Source organism: Malania oleifera, chromosome 9, assembly GCF_029873635.1.
Source record: "Malania oleifera isolate guangnan ecotype guangnan chromosome 9, ASM2987363v1, whole genome shotgun sequence".
Classification (NCBI taxonomy): domain Eukaryota; kingdom Viridiplantae; phylum Streptophyta; class Magnoliopsida; order Santalales; family Ximeniaceae; genus Malania; species Malania oleifera.
Genome location: NC_080425.1, coordinates 89,014,146 through 89,033,687, shown reverse-complemented (window position 1 = coordinate 89,033,687; position 19,542 = coordinate 89,014,146). Strand labels below are relative to the sequence as shown.

Sequence of the window (19,542 nt, the reverse complement as noted above, 5' to 3'; positions counted from 1 at the left end):
AATATAATAAACTGCCTGAGGAAAATATATTTTGTCAAAAATAAAGGTATGATCATCTCTAGGGTTTAGTTTAACTCAATACATATGTTTTTCAGGAAAAGGAGATGATCACCCCACTCACTTTAGTATATAATACCAAAACCCTCATTTCATATGCCTGATTCAATTAGAAAAATTATACATAGTATTTCTGTATCCGTATACTTTAGTTTAATCAATTCACATTTCAAAAATAATTGACATAATCTAATCCCCTTACCTGTTCTTGAAAATCTGCCTACAACTTTTGGAGGAAACTCTAGCTTCTTAAACCTGGTCGAGAAACGAGGACCGGCAAGCCGGGAGGAGAGAGAGAGGATCGGAGAGTGCATGCGGAGAGATTTTGGGCTAGAGAGAGAGTGAAACCCTAATTTGGAGAGAGAGAGAATTATGAAATATGAAATAAAAATATTAGGTTTCCTTTTATAGACCCCTTAGCCCGCAGGAAACCGTCGACAGTTTTCTTGAGATTTTTGAAACTGCTGACGCTTTGGTCCTGTCCCAAACTGTTTTCCTTCTTTTCTTTTTCTTTTTCTTTTCTTGGTTCGGGTTCCTACATATATATTTTAAGGCCAAAGCTCCTCTAAAGATTTAGGCTTTTATTTGTCTGTTTGTGCTTAATATAATCAATACTATTAGCCTATTGCAAGTCAAGAGACCTTTTAAGGCTTTATCTCCAGATGTGTGTGGTTAATAATCTCATCTCAATACAACGGAGATCGGCACCTCCGACCATATAATGTTTCATACGATGTCATCTCGATACTAGCCTGATAGCTATTGTTGTAGGCGAACTCCACTAGTGGCAAATACTTGAATCCTACTACCTCCGAAATCTAGCACACAAGCCCACAAAATTTCCTTTAATATCTGAATTGCTCTCTCTGACTGTTGATTAGTCTGGGGATGAAATGTTGTACTAAAAGTCAGTTGAGATCCCAAAGCTTTTTGGAAACTCTTCCAAAACTGGGAGGTGAACCGTGGGTCCCGGTTTGAAATGATGGACGCAGGTACGCCGTGTTGTCTAACTATCTCCTAAACATACAACTCTGCTAGCCTATTCATGGAGTAGTTAACTTTAATCGGAATGAAATGGGCAGTCTTTGTCAATCGGTCAACAACTACCCAGATGGCGTTTTGCTCATGAAGTGCTGGTGGTAACCCCGTGACGAAGTCCATGGAAATGTGCTTCCACTTCCACTTAGGAATGTGAAGTGGTTGCAATGGCCGTGTTGGTCTCTGATGCTCAGCCTTCACTTACTGACATGTCAAGCACTGTTCCACGAATCGGACAATTTCTCTCTTTATGTTGTTTCACTAGAAAAATTCTCGCAGATCCCTATACATCTTGGTGCTTCCTGGATGCACTGTATAAAAAGAGCGATGTGCCTCTTCTAGAATGGTTCTTTTAATCTCAGTTTCATTGGGTACACATAACCTGGTGTAAAACCTTAAAACCCCATCATCTGAGATGTTAAAATTCGCCATCAGTCCACTCCGTACTTTATCGACAATCTTCAACAACTCTGCATCTTCCATTTGAGCGGCCTTAATCCTTTTCAGTAAGGTCGATTGGACTATCAGACTAGCAATGAACGCCTGGTGATTTCTTTCGACTATTTCCCACACCAAATCTTTCCAGATCCATAATGATCTGATGTTGAGTTACAACTGTTGATACTGATGCACCAACTGACTTCTGACTCAACGCATCAGCTATCACATTAGTTTTCCCTAGGTGGTAACTAATGGTACAATTATAGTCCTTTATTAGCTCTGGCCATCTCCTCTGTCTCATATTCAGTTCTTTCTGCGTGAAGAAGTACTTGAAGACTTTTATGATCTATAAAGATATCGTGCCTTTCACCATACAGGTAATGCCTCTAAATTTTCAACGCATACACTATTGCCACCTATTCCATATCATGCGTGGGATAGTTTTTCTCGTATTCCTTGAGTTGACGAGAAGCATATGCGATGACCTTCCCCTGTTGCATTAAAACACACCCAAGCACTTTCTGAGACGCATCACTGTAAATCACAAAACCACCATCTCCGGATGGAATGGTTAGAACCGGAGCAGTGACGAGTCGTTGTTTTAATTCTTGGAAACTCTGTTACAATCATCAGTCCACTCATACTTCACATTCTTTCATGTCAATCGTGTTAGAGTACTTGATAACTTAGAAATTCTTTCCACAAACTGGCGATAATACCCTCCCAGACCTAAGAAACTCCTGACCTCATGAACATTCCTCAGTCTTGGCCAATCCACTACCGCTCTATCTTACTCAAGTCCACAGAAATACCACCCCTGGATATCACATGTCCCAGAAATGCTACTTGTTCCAATGATAATTCACATTTCTTGAATTTATTATAAAATTTCCTCTCTCTAAGCACCTGAAGTAGCAGCTTCAAATGAGTCTTATGCTCCTCGGGACTCCTCGAATAAACCAAAATGTCATCAATGAACACCACCACAAACTGATCCAGATACTTATGGAATACCCTGTTCATCAGGTCCATGAATGCAGTAAGAGCATTAGTTAGTCCGAATGACATAACTAAGAACTCATAGTGGCCATACCTGGTTCGAAAAGAAGTCTTTGAAACATCCTCTGATTTGACTTTCATCTGATGATACCCGGATCGGAGATTGATCTTAGAGAATACTTGTGTTCCTTGAAGTTGGTCAAACAGATCATCAATACGAGGTAACAGGTACTTATTCTTGGTCGTTACTTTATTTATTTCCCGGTAGTCGATACACATCCTCATCGACCCGCCTTTCTTTTTCGCGAACAACACTGGTGCTCCCCAGGGTGACACACTAGGTCTGACAAATCCCTTATTCATTAATTCCTGTAACTGTTCCTTCAATTCCTTCAATTCAGCTAGAGTCATTCTGTATGGAGCCTTAGAGATTGGGGCCTTACCTGGAAGTAAGTCAATAACAAACTCCACTTCACGATCGGGAGGCAACCTAGGTAAGTCCTCCGGAAAAACATCTGAGAACTTCCTTACTATTGGAATATCCTCCAGCTCTAGTTCTTTCATTGGTCCTTCTTTCACACATGCTAGGTACCCCTGGCATCCCTCTAGGAGTAGCCTCTTTGCCTGAATAGCTGACAGAATCCGTGGTGATGAGCGCACACACGACCCGACATACTTATACTCTTGCTCCCCAGGAGGTCTGAATACTACCTCTTTCTTGTGACAGTCTATACTAGCATAATTGGAGGATAGCCAGTCCATCCCCCAGAATGACATCGAATCCATGCATGTCAAACATTATTAAGCTAGCAGATAGCGTTCTTCCCTGAATACCCACTAGATAATCTCTAATCACTTTTCTTTATACCACTACTGTCCCTGTCGGTGTAACTACAGATAATTCGGCGTCTAATAGCTGAGTTTCTACCCCACACAATTTGATATACCCCAGAGATATGAAGGAATGCGTTGCTCCTGAATTAAATAACACAACAACTTTATTTGAAAACATAAAGATATTACCTGTCACTACGTCTCCCGCATTTTTTGCATCTCTCGGAGTAAGAGAATAAACTCGCACCTGGGCAGTGTTCCTTGGGTAGTTGCCTCAAGGTGCCTGATTCCCTCCCCGGTATTGATTAGGTGGGGGTGGATTGTTCAACGGCTCACGATAGTCTCGTGCAACGTGGCCATGTCTACCGCACCGGTAATAGGTACCTGATCCACTCCGACATTACCCCGGATGCTTTTTTTCACATTTAGGACAAGTAGGGTGTGATGGGTTACCCTGATACGCACGGTTCCCCATCTCCTGTGGACCCACTGTTACCATGCCTCCTCTAAGTATCTTGACTCGCACCTGCGTGAAAACTAGGAGGCATGGGCCTTTTCTCTGATTCAGAAACCCTGCACTTCTCTGCAGACTCGTCTCTGCTGCAGTGGCTTTATCCACCAACTCCGAGAAATTTTGCACCTGAAATGCCACCACATGCTCGTAGATCCCTTGTCTCAGCCCTTCTCGAACCTCCGTGCCTTCTTAGACTCATCTGGTACCATATATGGGGCGAAGCGAGACTGCTCAACAAACTTGGCCGCGTACTGCTGAAAAGTTAAGTGCCCCTAGGTTTGGTTCGTAAATTCCTCCGCCTTAGCATCTTTGGTGGAGGTGGGGAAGTATCGATCAAAGAAAATCTCTTTGAAATGGTTCCATGTCAAAGCTGCGGGTGTTGGCCTCTGTTCCTCAAGTAGCTTCACAGTTATCCACCAACGCTTGGCCTCCACTGTCATTTTAAATGTGGCGTAAAATACCTTCTGCTCATTAGTGCAATGCAGTACTGCCAAGTTCTCCTCGATCTCCTAAACCCAATTTTTTGTAATGATTGAGTTGGCTCCTCCCGCAAAGGTTGGAGGATTCATGTGGGTAAACTGCTTGATGGTGCAACCCAGGTCAGTGGTGGGATAGTTTTGCCCCCTAGAATTTCGCATGATCTCTGCCATGACTTGCTGGGCTAAACCACGAAGCACTGATGTAGAATCAATGACGTCCTTGTTGGAAGCCCCCTCGTTGCTACTTCCTCCGACGTTCACATTGTTATCCTTGGGATCCATCCTGAAGATAGGACAAAAATGAATTTAGAATTCCAATTTCTTAACGTGAATGGTACAATTATTTAACTAAAAACCACTTTTAAGTCCAAGTTCTCAATTTAAGGTTCAATCCTACTGTTCAGACACGAAACTGTTGACGATTTTACTAAGAGTCTTGAAACTGTTGACGGAAAAGTTGAGATCCTGAGAGCCTATTTTGAGGAAATCGTCGACGGTTTGTGAATGCCGCAGAAAACCGTCCACGGTTTTGCCCTAGAAACTTTACCGATCCCTTCTCTTGTATACATTTAGTCATTCCAAGGAACATGCCTCAAATCACCATAGAAATTACGACATACCCAACCAACTTAACATTCCAATTCTAATTTTTCAAGTTCTAGTCTCTCCGCTTAGAAACAAAAGCTGTCGATGGATTTACCGTAACTTTTCTAAAACCGTCGTTCCAGGAAATCACATAAAACCGTCAAGGTATTTTTGCCTCCAGGCTGCGATACAAAACTCAAACTAACCTACTAGTATCCCAATCTACCCGTTCCTATCATCATCCTAACTCGAACCTATACTCTGGTAAGATCATCTGTCAAAGTATACAGGACCTATCAACTTGGCCTCTGATACCACAATTGTAGTGCCCCGAACCCGGTGGGGCCTGGAGTGCTATTCTCCATACATAAATCTCTGATACCACATCTATAGGGTTCGCGATCCAAACCTGAAAGGCAATTAAACCTTAAACACTTTACCAGAGTTCTAAACCATCCCAGTTACTCATGTGTCTCCATGTTATATGTGTTACATCCCAAAATAAACAAACATAATAAACTAGTGTCTCACTTGCACTTACAATAACTACAAAATTCTAATCCCTGCCCCGTAGCACGTTAGACTCGATTCCCCGTAGGACCTGAAATATGAGATGGATATTGGTGTGAGACACTTGTCAGTTAGACGGATTAGATTATCATCAGTGTGTGGCTAACGTGAGTCTTAGTGTGAGCATAATACATTCATATATTTAACTGTAAGTGAAATGACATTTGAAAACTGTACTCACACCTATATTATTGAAAATACATACATTTTCCTTGATAACATACTTTCAGCTTAATATAGTCCATTTTTCATAAATTACTTATATGAATAGAGAACCTCCTTTATTGGGTCATCATATAACATTATGAATAACCCTCATGATCGGGTTGTCCGGTCCGAAGACTAGACTTAGCTATGGCTGGCCTACCACCAGGCTAAGTCAACATACTCATTTGTAAGTCCGATTTGCCTATCCTATTTGGTCCGAATTCCAAGGGGGCTACACAACCCTTCTTTGGCCAAATTGACTATCCAATTACCAACACTCTCAGAATAGTGTGGCTGCACTGACATATCATACTAGTTACGGTACCGAGCTTCCACAAGATTTAGTCCCTCAGGGTTCATAAACCATATATATAATTTACATAGTAAAAACAATACGTGATCGCATTTTCAATATTCGGTATAAATCGTCATATTCATAAATTTGTATAAAACCTGTCATATCATAACTCGGTATAAAACCATCATATCATAACTCGGTTTAAAACCGTCATATTCATAATTTTGTATAGTACTTGTCATATCATAACTCGGTATAAAACTGTCATATCATAACTCGGTATAAAACCATCATATTATAATTTGGTATAAAAACCGTCATTTCATAATTCTGTATAGAACCTGTCATATCATAACTCAGTATAAAAATCGTCATTTCATAATTCTGTATAGAACCTATCATATCATAACTCGGTATAAAAACCGTCATATCATAACTCGGTATAAAAATCGTCATTTTATAATTTTGTATTGAAACTAGTCATATCATAACTCGGTATAAAACCTTATCTTTTACTGTATAATACCATAAAAACCAATGCAATAATAATAAACATTCTTATGCCACACGATTTGAGTGATATATCATAATATAATAAATTGCTCGGGGAAAATATATTTTGCTGAAAATAAAGGTATGATCATCACTAGGGTTTAGTTTAACTCAATACATATGTTTTCCAGGAAAAGGAGATGATCACTCCACTCACTTTAGTTTTCCCCAAATACATATATAATACCAAAACCCTCATTTCATATGCCTGATTCAATCAGAAAAATTATACGTAGTATTCCTGTATTAGTATACTTCAGTTTAATCGGTTCACATTTCAAAAATAACCGACACAATCTAATCCCGTTACCTGTTCCTGAAAATCTGCCTACAACCTTCGGAGGAAACCTTAGCTTCTCAAACCTGGCCAAGAAATGAGGACCGGCAAGCTGGGAGGAGAGAGAGAGGATTGGAGAGTGCGTGTGGAGGGATCCTAGGCTAGAGAGAGTGAGAGTGTGAAACCCTAATTTGGAGAGAGAGAATTATGAAAAATGAAATAAAAATATTAGGTTTCCTTTTATAGACCCCTTGGCCCGCAGGAAATCGTCGATGGTTTTCCTGAGATTTCTGAAAGTGTCAACGGTTTGGTCTTGTCCCAAACCGTTTTCCTTCTTTTCTTTTTCTTTTTCTTTTCTTTTTCTTTTCTTGGTTCGGGTTCCTACATATATATTTTAAGGCCAAAGCTCCTCTAAAGATTCAAGCTTTTGTTTGTCTGTTTGTGCTTAATAAAATCAATACTATTAGCCTATTGCAAGTCCGGGGACCTTTTAAGGCTTTATCTCCAGATGTGTGTGTGCTCTGTTATTTGAATTCTGAAATGGCACCTCATTTTTGTTTAACGCTGTGATTTTGCTTGGAGAAACTGGAATAAGTTGTTTGGTGTGTTCGGTTTAAATTGGGTTTGACTGGCGTTAGTGGAGGGGCTGTTGGCTATTTCTTTTGAGGGTTTTGGAAGAAGGAAGGATAGGGCTGTACTTTGGGAATGCGATATTTTTGCATGTTGTAGGGTGGGAATTATGGTTGGAACATGCATGGATTTTTTTGGGGAAATAATTGAGTTAGCAGCTGATTTGGGAAAAGATTCAATACTTGGCCTCTTTGTGGGGCATTGATTTGGGTGCTATAAAGGGAGTTTGCTTTACAGTGGTTCTGTGTGATTGGAAGAATCTTTTATTTTTTTTCTTTCCCTAGTCTCATTTTTTTTGTTTTTCCAGTTTATTTCTTTTGGTTTGTTCTAGAATTTTGATGGGAGATGTCTTATTCCCCTCATTGTAGATTCTCCTCCTATTAATGAAGTCTCTTCTTTTGTTATTATAAAAAAAAACCTTTGGAGGAACCTTAGCTCTTTAAATTTGATTAAGTGGAGGGAAAGGAGTTGATAAAGGAATTAATTGAGAGTACAGAGACTTGCAAGAAAATTTCAGCCTCACTCTCTTCAAGTTCATCTTCTTGTTCTTCTTGTTCTTCTTGTTCTTCTTTTTCTTTTCTACATATACTATCCTTTTAGATAAACCACATATCAAACCTTTAAGTTGGCAAAATACCCCTTGAATTTCGTCTGTACGAAATTATTATCCTTATCCTTTAATCTATGGCTGAAAATTGAATGATTATACATCATATTTGGTATTAAAACCAAGTAAATGGTATGAGAATTATAAGCAATTCGAATTTTCGGAATGGGTAGAAAGATGCCTTGTGTCACGGACCCCCAAAATGGGACTCAAGTAAGGGCCGTGTGGCACTCGTTGAGAGCTCTCTCTCGACAAGTCAGCCAACTCTCACACGTTCAAGCCTGCAAGCACGAGCACCAAGTGAGTCTCAATACTCAAGGAAAACAAGGAACAATAGGATTTCACATGAGCAATATATTCTTATACACCGAATAAGACTATAACAATCAGAGACATCATAATCCAAGGCAACAGAACACCACAATGAAAAGAACTACTTGTATTATTCATCTACAAGAGAATCACCATACAAGCGATAACACAGATATTCATATATTCATTCTAAATCCCTGAAGAATACAATTATAGCAGTATCTCACTCCCCCATTTTCCCCATTACATTGTCACACCCTAACATCCTCCCCCACTCAATTTATCGACGTCCTCGTCGATGTGTTGTAGACGGCCTTCTCACTCTTCTAATGTCGATGTAGATGTCGTTGACTACGAATTTCTGAAATCTTCAATCTTCTGTATGGCATGCTGAAGGTTGTCTGCTGTTTTCCAACTATTCTCTTCTTCCCCTAGTCCTAACCACTGAACCAGAAATTGTTGTTGTTGACGACCGTCTAGATTGACGACTCTGTCTGCAATGATCTCCTGGACTTCTTTGGTGACAGGATGCCTTCTGGAAATTGTTGATCTCCTTAATTTTTGTCGGTGCGGATCTGCTTCATCTGTGTGGAATGGCTTTAAATTGCTTACATGAAACACGGGATGAACTGGACGTCTGTGGCTTTTCATCCACTCGGGTTGCTCAAGCCGATAAGATGCATGTCCCACCTTTTCGATTACTCTGATTGGACCTTCGTAACGACGTAACAGCCTTTTATCCTTGCCACGAAGAAAGCGAAATGTCTCCGGCGGCACTTTTACAAGAACCAGATCTCCAGCTTCAAATTGTTGTGGTCGTCTCCCTTTGTCAGCCCATTTCTTCATGCGCTTGGATGCTTTTTCTAACTGAGCTCGGGTGACTTCGATGTTTTGCAACCAATTTTTCGTGAATTGGTAGGCTTTTGGGCAATTTCCTCTATATGGACCATCCAGAGTGTGTGGAAGAGTCGGTTGTTGACCTGTCACAATCTCAAAAGGGCTTTTATTAGTTGCAGAAGATTTCATAGAGTTAAAACAGAATTGTGCCGTGTCTAGTAAAGTAACCCAATTCTTCTGATTGGAGTGAACAAAATGTCGCAAGTATTCTTCCAGCATCCCATTAAAACGTTCAGTTTGACCATCTGTCTGTGGGTGATAGCTCGTGGAAAGATTAAGGTTTGAACCCATCAAGCGAAAGAGTTCACCCCAAAATCCCCCCGTGAATCTAACATCCCTATCACTAATTAAGCTTTCTGGAACACCCCAATATTTAACCACATGCTTGAAGAATAACTGAGCTGTCTTCTCTGCTGAACACGGCTTCGAGACTGGTACGAAAGTTGCATACTTTGAGAACCGGTCAATCACCACCAAAATTGTGTCAAACTCCTCTACTTTTGGCAACGAGGAAATGAAATCCAAAGAGACACTCTCCCATGGCCTAGCAGGAACTAGCAATGGCTCCAATAAACCTGAGGTCTTCTTTCTTTCTACCTTGTCTTGTTGACAGATCAAGCACGTTTTAGTATAACTCATCACATCATCTTGCATATTTGGCCAATAGTACCCCTGTGTAATCAAAGCATGAGTTCTTCGCCATCCCGGATGACCAGCCCACAACGTATCATGACACTCTTTCAGTAAGGTTTTCCTCAAGTTTCCAGCTTTAGGCACATAGACTCTCCTGCCTTTAGTCATTATCAGTCCATCTTCTACCCAGAATTGTCGTGTCTTCCCTTCGTCTATTAGTTTGCTTAATGACTGCGCCTGCTGGTCTGTACTTAAATGTTCCTTGATAAGATTCTTCAAAGGTAGCGCCACCCTACTAGTTGATAGATGACTGATGATTTTCAATGCTGCCAATTCAGTTTTTCTACTTAAAGCGTCGGCCACTTCATTTGTCTTCCCCACTTTATATTCAAAAGCAAAATCAAATTTAGCTAGCTTCTCCTGCCAACGGGCTTGTTTTGACGTTAGTCCAGGTTATGACAAAAAATGAGTAACTGCTACATTATCGCTTTTTACCACAAATTTGGACCCCAAGAGATAGTGCCTCCACACCCGAAGACAGTGTACCACTGCGAGAAGCTCCTTTTCTTGTGCTGTATAGTTCCGTTCGGCACCCGACAATTTTCTACTTTCAAAAGCAACTGGATGCCCTTCCTGCAAGAGAACTCCACCTAATGCAAAGTTTGAGGCATCTACTTGCACTTCAAACGGTTTTGTCACATCAGGAAAGATTAGCACAGGATCTCCTACAATCTTTTCCTTTAATTCAACAAATGCTGATTGGCACTCTTTTGACCACCCCCATGGTACCCCATTCCTCAATAAATTCATTAACAATACAACTCTTCTAGAGTACCCCTCTATAAACTTTCGGTAGTAGTTGGCTAGACCCAAGAAAGATCGCAGTTCTCTAACGGATGTAGGTGCTCGCCATTCCTTGATAGTTTTTACTTTAGCTGAATCCATCCGAATCTGGCCCTCCTCAATGATATGCCCCAAGAATTTAATACGCTTTTGAGCGAAAGCACACTTCTCCCCTTTTACATATAACTGATTTTCTTTGAGTTTTTGAAAAACCTTTCGAAGATGATCTTTATGTTCTTCTAAGGATGCGCTGAAAACCAGTATGTCATCAAGGTAAACAACCACAAACTGATCAAGGTAGTCCCGAAAAACCTGATTCATTAGAGAACAAAAGGTAGCGGGTGCATTTGTTAGCCCAAAAGGCATGACAAGGAATTCAAATGCCCCATACCGTGTGACACAAGTGGTCTTCGGTTCATCTCCCTCAACAATGCGCACTTGATGATATCCCGACCTCAAGTCCAGTTTCGTGAAATATCTAGCTGTACTTAACTGATCAAAAATATCAGCAATCAGTGGAATAGGATACTTGTTGCGCACGGTCACCTTATTAAGAGCCCGATAATCTATACACAAGCGCAAACTACCATCTTGTTTCTTCTGAAATAACACTGGGGCCCTAAAAGGTGCTTGTGAAGGCCGGATGAACCCTGCTGCAATAAGATCATTCAGTTGTCTTCTAAGTTCAGCTAACTCAGGCGGCGCCATTCGATAAGGGGCACGTGCTGGCGGTTTTACTCCTGGCAAAAGTTCAATTTCGTGGTCAATCTGTCGTCGAGGTGGTAAAACCTTAGGTAGCTGTTCCGGGATCACCTCCTTGAACTCTTCTAAAACTTCCTTAATCTCAAGTGGATATTTCCCTACTTCTGCATCTTCTGAGACTATTGGTAGAACCACGAAAGAAGATTCTCCCCTTTTTACTCCCTTTTTGAATTGGAGGGCTGAAAGCAATTTCCTCTCATCGAAATTGTTGTAGGCTGCGGGGACCGCACAAGGTGCACTTCCCATTATCACAAGACAATCCGCAGCTGGGATCGGCATTGAGCGTGTCACTTTAAGAAAATCCATCCCCAATACCACATCAAAGTCGTCAAGGGGTGCCACAGTGAAATCAACTGTTCCAGACCATGATCCCATTTGGCATGCCACTTTAGGTACCACCCCCACCGTGGTTAATGCTGGAGAATTCACTGCTTTTATCTTGCCTACATCTTTATCTACTTGCAATTCTAACCGTTGAGCTTCAGAATCAGCAATGAAATTATGGGTGGCCCCTGTATCAATCATGACCCTGATTTTCTTTCCATTCAAAAGTAGATCCACATACATTAGTCCCTTCTCCTGAGACTTGTTGTTAATTACTTGACGCTCTAATGCCCCCAAAAATCTCAAGGCTCCCACCATATTCGGTTGTTCTTCTGGAATTGCTGTCGAGGTTTCGGTTTCCCCTCGAAGGGCCTTCATGGCATTCAAAGCCTTACGATCGGGGCACTCCGCCACTCGATGTGGTCCACTGCAAAGAAAACAAGAGATCGGTCGACGCTCTCCACCCCCTGTTCGTCCGCCCCTCCACTCCCTATTCATGGGCACTCTTTTATCTTTCCAAGAACTATTTGTCTCCTTATCCCTTCCCCCATTTGTGGGCTTATACACTTTGTTGGGACGGGAATCATTATTGGCGGATGTAGGGAAATTTCGCTTCCCAGAAGTATCTGAAAAATCATCCAACCGTTCAGCAGCAGCGAGGGCAGAAGAGAGATCACCAGCACCTTGCCGACGTATTTCATTTCTTGGCCATGTCTTCAAACCCCAAAGAAAAAATGAATCAGTTTATCCGATTCAGTCATGTCTACAATGTCCAACATCAAGGCTTGGTATTCCCTTACATAACTCCTTAACGAGCCCGTCTGTTGCAATTCCATTACTTTGTACTTTGCTATATACTTCACATTTTCTGGATAGAATTGGGTCTTCAACGCCTGTTTCAACCCCTCCCATGTGTTAATGACACATCTATTGTGCTGAATATCATTCCATTTAGTTCTCCACCACAATTTTGTATCCCCAACCAGGTATACCGTTGCCATATTGACCTGGTCCACTTCTAAATCCACTCGGGAGCACGTGAAGTAGTGTTCCATATCAAAGAAGAAATTGTCTAGCTCCTTTGCATCTCGTGTACCCCCAAAACTTTTAGGTTCCGGTACCTTCCATCGAGAACTCTCATTTGGATGTGCAACTGGCCATCGGGCTAACTGTGCCACTGCATTCACTTTCGCAGTGATCTCTTGAAAATCCCTCTGGACTTGGACCACCGCACTTTGGACATTGCCCATCTCCTTCAAATCTCCCTTCAAAGCAGTAATGGACACTTTAACATCTTCTGTAAGGAAATCAAGATTATCCGTTAGCTCCCGTAAGGAGGCCTCAAGCTCTATTGGCTCTCCCCGTTGGGACGAAAGAGATGGCAATATGCCCTCAATATGTTGTAGCCTACTCTCAAAGGCTTGCAACTACTCGATACTCTTCTGGAAGGCCTCAAGCTCTCTTGGCCGTTTCTCCAGGGATTTCACACTTGGAATGAATTTTTCAAGTTCCTCAAGTCTCTCTACGACTTTTGATACCCCATAGAGATTTTCTCTAGGGTTTTCTTCGGCAGCCTCAAGCTCTGTTGACCCGCCTTTCTCTTTTATCAATGTTGCCACCAACCCTTGGAGGTCACCGCACGTTGTCTCCAGGGTTGCGAGTTTTGTCTCAAGCGCCTCAATGCGCTTCACTCTTCCTGACTTATTTCTCCTAATCCCACGCATGGTGCTCGCACACACTGTGCTCTGATACCAACTGTCACGGACCCCCAAAATGGGACTCAAGTAAGGGCCGTGTGGCACTCGTTGAGAGCTCTCCCTCGACAAGTCAGCCAACTCTCACACGTTCAAGCCTGCAAGCACGAGCACCAAGTGAGTCTCAATGCTCAAGGAAAACAAGGAACAATAGGATTTCACATGAGCAATATATTCTTATACACCGAATAAGACTATAACAATCAGAGACATCATAATCCAAGGCAACAGAACACCACAATGAAAAGAACTACTTGTATTATTCATCTACAAGAGAATCACCATACAAGCGATAACACAGATATTCATATATTCATTCTAAATCCCTGAAGAATACAATTATAGCAGTATCTCACTCCCCCATTTTTCCCATTACATTGTCACACCCTAACACCTTGCTTTGTAAGATTTTGGAGTGATGTGAAATTCCATGAAGTGAAAATTGTGGTTACTGAATTCAATAAAAAGTCAGGAAAAAATGTTTTTGTTCCATTATCTATGGCATGGTGAATGGAGATGTACATGTGATGGAGAATGTTGCGCCAGGGTGGGGGTGGGGGGTTCTTACTTCACCATGTTGAGACAATCGTAAAGCATTTTTCCTTTAGAGGCCACAATCCTTTTTTGTTTCTATTTGTGGGGAACTTTTTTCCCTCTATTTGTTTTTTCTAGAAAAACCTCAGCATAATCTGGGGGAGATTGTGTAGGCAACATAGAATTGGATAATTTGAAAAAAATAGCCTAAGTGACATGGCTAATGAACACAGTTGTACCAATTCATGAGTTGAAAACTGTAATCAAGTTTAGTGGTATTGATTTCTTGGTAATAGATCCAAGGTATTGAAGTTTAATACATTGAGTTAAAGCAAGTTGCATAAATCGGAGAAGTGCTTCAGACCTATTGTATGATCGTAGAATATCCTTAAAACTAAAAGGAAAAGTTCTATAGGACTGCTGTAAGCTTGTACAATCAATTTTCTATACGAATCAGAATGTTGAGTAACTAAAAAGCAACATGTCCAAAAAGCAAATGTTCCCAAGATGAGAATGCAAAAGCAATGACTGGGATAAAAAGGTAAATTAAGGAATGAATACATTCACGATAAGTTACAGATTGCTCATATAGAAGATAAAATGAGCAATCAATACCACTTCTCCGATTTATGCAACTTGCTTTAACTCAATGTATTAGATCCAAGGTATTGAAGAAATCAATACCACTTCTCCGATTTATGCAACTTGCTTTAACTCAATGTATTAGATCCAAGGTATTGAATCTACTAGTGGTATTGATTTCTTGGTAATCAAGTTTAAACTTTTCTCCAATATTTGTCATACTATGACTGAAATTAGTAAATTACATTTCATATATTATGTCTTATGTCTACTTATTCTAAAACCTCTAGATTTCCAAAGCTTCTTTTCATAATTCTAACTTAAATTCAACTCCATTTCTAGTTTTATCAATCAAGACAGTATTATTTACAAATAACATACACCATAGAACCTCATGTTGGATACTCCTATTAAGTTCATCCATCATTAGGGAAAAAATATAAGGACCCAAAAGCAGATCCTTGTTGTACACCTATTGTCATTTGAAATTCCCTAGCCTCACCACATATAGTCCTAACGCTAGTCATTACTCCATCGAACATATTCCTAATGGCATCAATGTACCTACTACATACACTTTTTTTTTTTTTTTTCCAAAAACCCAACATTTCTCTATGATATGAAATCATTCTTGAATAGTGATGCTCATCTCATGCTTCCATGTGCACATTATTTCATATATAAAGCTTTTATCTTCTTCAACCTATATTTTTCCATTTTGTAATATGTGGAACAGAATTGCTTGGATAAGGGAATGAATGATCCTGTGCTGATGTAATATTTGTTCTTTATAGATGATAGCACATGAATTATGAAACTTTTAATCAGTAGCGTTCTCTTAATAAATTTTGAATTATTTTAACTTGCTGCTGTTATTTTGCAGATTAAATCCATGAAGGAGATGTTCTTACCTGAATTGAGTGAGACGTATCAGAAAATTGCTGTAAAGTTGCAGCAGGTATGTTGTTACTGTTTTTTCTAATGTTGTCTATTATATAATCATAGACCATTAGTAGCCTTTTACTATATTAGTTGCCATGGTAAAGGCATCCGTCCCGAGAGGTTAGTTGATCTCCGCAGCACAAAACTGGGTGGAGTGCCCTATTAAGTGCAGGATTATGTCATCTTTTGTAATTTCTTTCCAGATCCCTGCAAATGCTTAAATATTATTTTAAAAAATTATTTCTTCTGTTTTGTATTGTATTCCTTACCACTGTCATTCTTGTTCTTATAATATTTTCTTTTCTATTCTTACTTTTCACCAGCAAGATTCTCTTCCTCAACAGCCCAAGTCGCAGCAGTATGATAGGTTCAAAATGGTTAAGGTTATGTTGGAGCACATTATATCATTTCTGCAGGTTTCCAAAAGTAATGTTACCCTTGCTTACAAAGACAAATTGGGTTCCTATGAAAAGCAGATAGTTACTTTTCTTAACACAAATAGGCCTAGGAAACCTGGTACTTCACTGCAGCCAGGGCAGCTTCCTCCGTCCCATATGCAGTCCATGCAGCAGCCTCAGCAGCCACAATCTCAGATAACTCAAGTGCAGTCCCATGAAAATCCAATGAACCCTCAATTGCAATCAATGAATTTACAAGGTTCTGTAGCACCAATGCAGCAGAACAATGTAACAAACTTGCAGCATGGCGTGTCTTCTTTATCTGGGATTTCAACTGGGCAGCAGAGCATGATGAATTCCTTGCAGCCCAGCTCAAATTTGGATTCTGGACAAGCGAGTGCACTGGGTTCATTGCAGCAGGCTGCTGTGGGATCTCTACAACAGAATCCTGTGAGTGCTTCCCAACAGGCAAATATAAACACCTTGTCATCACAGAGTGGGGTGAATGTTCTCCAGCCTAATATTAACTCCCTTCAGTCAAATTCCAGTATTCTTCAACATCAGCATCTGAAGCAACAGCAGGAACAGCATCTCTTACAGACACACCAACTGAAACAGCAGTTTCAACAGCGTCAGATGCATCAGCAGCAATTCATGCAGAAACAGCAAATGCTGCAGCAGCAGCAGCAACAACACCAGCAGCAACAGCAGCAGCAGCAGCAACAACAGCAGCAGCAGCAGCAGCAGCAGCAACAGCAACAACCACCATTGCACCAGCAAACAAAGCAGCAGCAAGCCACACAGTTACAAGCACATCAAATGCCACAGCTTCATCAGATGAATGATGTGAATGACATGAAGGTTAGACACGGAATGAATGTTAAGCCAGCTGTTTTCCAGTCACATCCTTCTGCAGGCCAGCGTTCAGCTTATCATCACCAACAGTTGAAACAAGGCGCTTCTTTTCCAATATCTTCGCCCCAGCTTCTACAGGCTGCATCCCCGCAAATTCCTCAACATTCTTCTCCTCAAATTGACCAGCAAAATATGCTGACATCCTATACAAAAGCTGGAACTCCTTTGCAATCTGGAAACTCTCCATTTGTTCCATCTCCATCAACTCCACATGCTCCATCCCCTATGCCTGGTGATTCTGAGAAGCTTAATACTGGTGTTTCATCCCTTTCAAATTCAGGAAATATTGGACATCAACAAACAACCGGTGCAGTAGCTCCGGCTCCATCCCTTGCCATTGGCACTCCTGGGATATCAGCCTCTCCTTTGCTGGCAGAATTCACTAGTCCAGATGGGAATCATGGCAATCTCTCAATAAATGCCCCGGGCAAGTCAAGTGTGACAGAGCAGCCTTTGGAGCGCTTACTCAAAGCGGTTAGTTAGACTGGCATAACCTTGATTATTTTTGTTCATAATGATATTGTTTGCATGAAGTCTGAAAATACAGCATGCTGCATTTTTGTGCTGCATCTATAAGATTTGGTTCCTCAATTTTAATTTTCAGGTAAAATCAATCTCACCTAAAGCGCTAAGTGATTCGGTAAGCGACATTGGCTCAGTTGTTAGTATGATAGATAGGATAGCAGGATCTGCACCAGGTAATGGATCTAGGGCTGCGGTTGGTGAGGATTTGGTTGCCATGACAAAGTGCCGTTTGCAAGCAAGGAATGTGGCTGCACAAGATGGGATGACTGGGGCAAAGAAAATGAGGCGCTACACTAGTGCCATGCCCTTAAATGTTGTGTCATCAGCTGGCAGTATAAATGATAGTTTCAAGCAATTCAGTGAGACATCTGACCTGGAATCAACTGCAACATCTAGTATCAAAAGGCCTAAGATTGAGGTACAATTATGCTATTTTCATTTGTAATAATCTAAGCCATCTTTGAAGATAGGCTATAAACACAGTTTGTTGAATTCAGCATAGGGACTTTTCTGCAGCTTCTCTGGAGGGTTCATACGTCATAATGACATCTCAATCCAGTTTTGATAGACAGTTCTTACATTACATCAGTCGAACCTTAATGATTAACTATTTTATTTAAAAATAAAATTTTCTGAGTCATGCATTTATTGTGATTTTCGAACCAATGTATGCTATGGATGACTTCAATTTCTAACATGTCATTTGGTATCTCCCTCCCTCCCTTCTTTCTCCTGACACTTTCTCTTTCAAGGTATCAAGCTCTCTTTGTGCTGGGCATAAGAATGACATGTTTGCTATCTGATTTCAGTTATATTACAGTTTTCTAATTGGCAGCAGCAATATATATACTCTGTTTCACATGGACATCGTCCAGTGTGTTTGCGGTCATGTTGGACATGAATGTTATGGCTATGGTTTATGTCCAAGTTGCAAACATCTCCATGTACAATAGGATGGTCTGACAGATTCTTAGTTCATATGAAAATATATGTCATCAATCCAGAGATGAGAGAAAGCCATATTCATTTTGTAGGGCTTTGCAGGAGTATATTTTGTTGATCTATGAAAGTCTTGTAATTGTTCTGCAATATAAAATATGCTTTGTGATGTTGGTTTCCATCAACCATCACATTGTCTGGCACTCATTTCTTGCTTCGAGTGCTCATATATTTTAAGTGTCTGTAATGGAAATGCTCAATTCTGAATGTAATCTATTCCCGGTGTAGCCTGTCCCTGAATGTCCATTTTGGAAGCTTTGTATAAACTATAAAAAAGGTTGTCATACTTGTTGCAGGCAAATCATGCCCTTTTGGAAGAAATAAGGGAGATAAATCGGCGGCTTATAGACACTGTTGTAGATATCAGTGATGAGGATGTTGATCCAACTGCATTTGCTGCTGCTGCTGAAGGTGGTGAAGGAACTATTGTCAAGTGTTCATTTACTGCTGTGGCTTTGTGTCCAAACTTGAAATCGCAGTATGCTTCAGCCCAAATGGTGGGATGTCAAACTGTTTAAACTCTAAGTCTCTAATCTAAATGATGCACTAGGAATATGCATTTTGTTTTCTCCTTCCTTAATTTGTGTTACATTTATCTGCAGTCACCGATTCAGCCATTGCGACTGCTTGTTCCTGTGAATTATCCTAATTGCTCCCCAATCCTCCTTGACAAGTTTCCAGTTGAAGTCAGGTGAGGCAATAGAGCATTCTTTTTATCTTATGCTGGTAAATTTCTGTTGTCTTACTAAAATTCTTCAAAAAAAAAAAAATAATAATAAAAAATTGGAGCATTTTTTTGTATTGATAGAAACTACTTTTTAGAAAAAAAATTTACTGATATAATTTCTTTAGGGTCCATGTACTTACAGCTTTTGTACTCCAACTTATCTTCTGAATTGTAAACTATAAAGTCATCAGATTTTTTCCATGGCCTAGTTCTAGATTCATGACCTCAGAGATGTGGGGGTTCCTCATCCTCACAGTTCCTTCAAATTGAGGCAAGTAGCTTCATGGGGTTAGTTTTCTTATTAGAA

The 19,542-nt window shown here is 40.5% G+C and overlaps 1 protein-coding gene across 1 annotated transcript in view; it reads left to right on the top strand.

Annotated features, from left to right (window-relative positions):
• Positions 1-19,542, top strand: part of LOC131163610 (mediator of RNA polymerase II transcription subunit 15a) — a 41,644-nt gene that overhangs the window by 16,855 nt on the left and 5,247 nt on the right. The window contains exons 6-10 of the mRNA XM_058120214.1: positions 15,613-15,687; positions 15,995-17,458; positions 17,589-17,927; positions 18,805-19,005; positions 19,111-19,199. Coding sequence (XP_057976197.1) covers positions 15,613-15,687; positions 15,995-17,458; positions 17,589-17,927; positions 18,805-19,005; positions 19,111-19,199 — 2,168 coding nt within the window. The remainder of the gene's footprint in view (positions 1-15,612; positions 15,688-15,994; positions 17,459-17,588; positions 17,928-18,804; positions 19,006-19,110; positions 19,200-19,542) is intronic.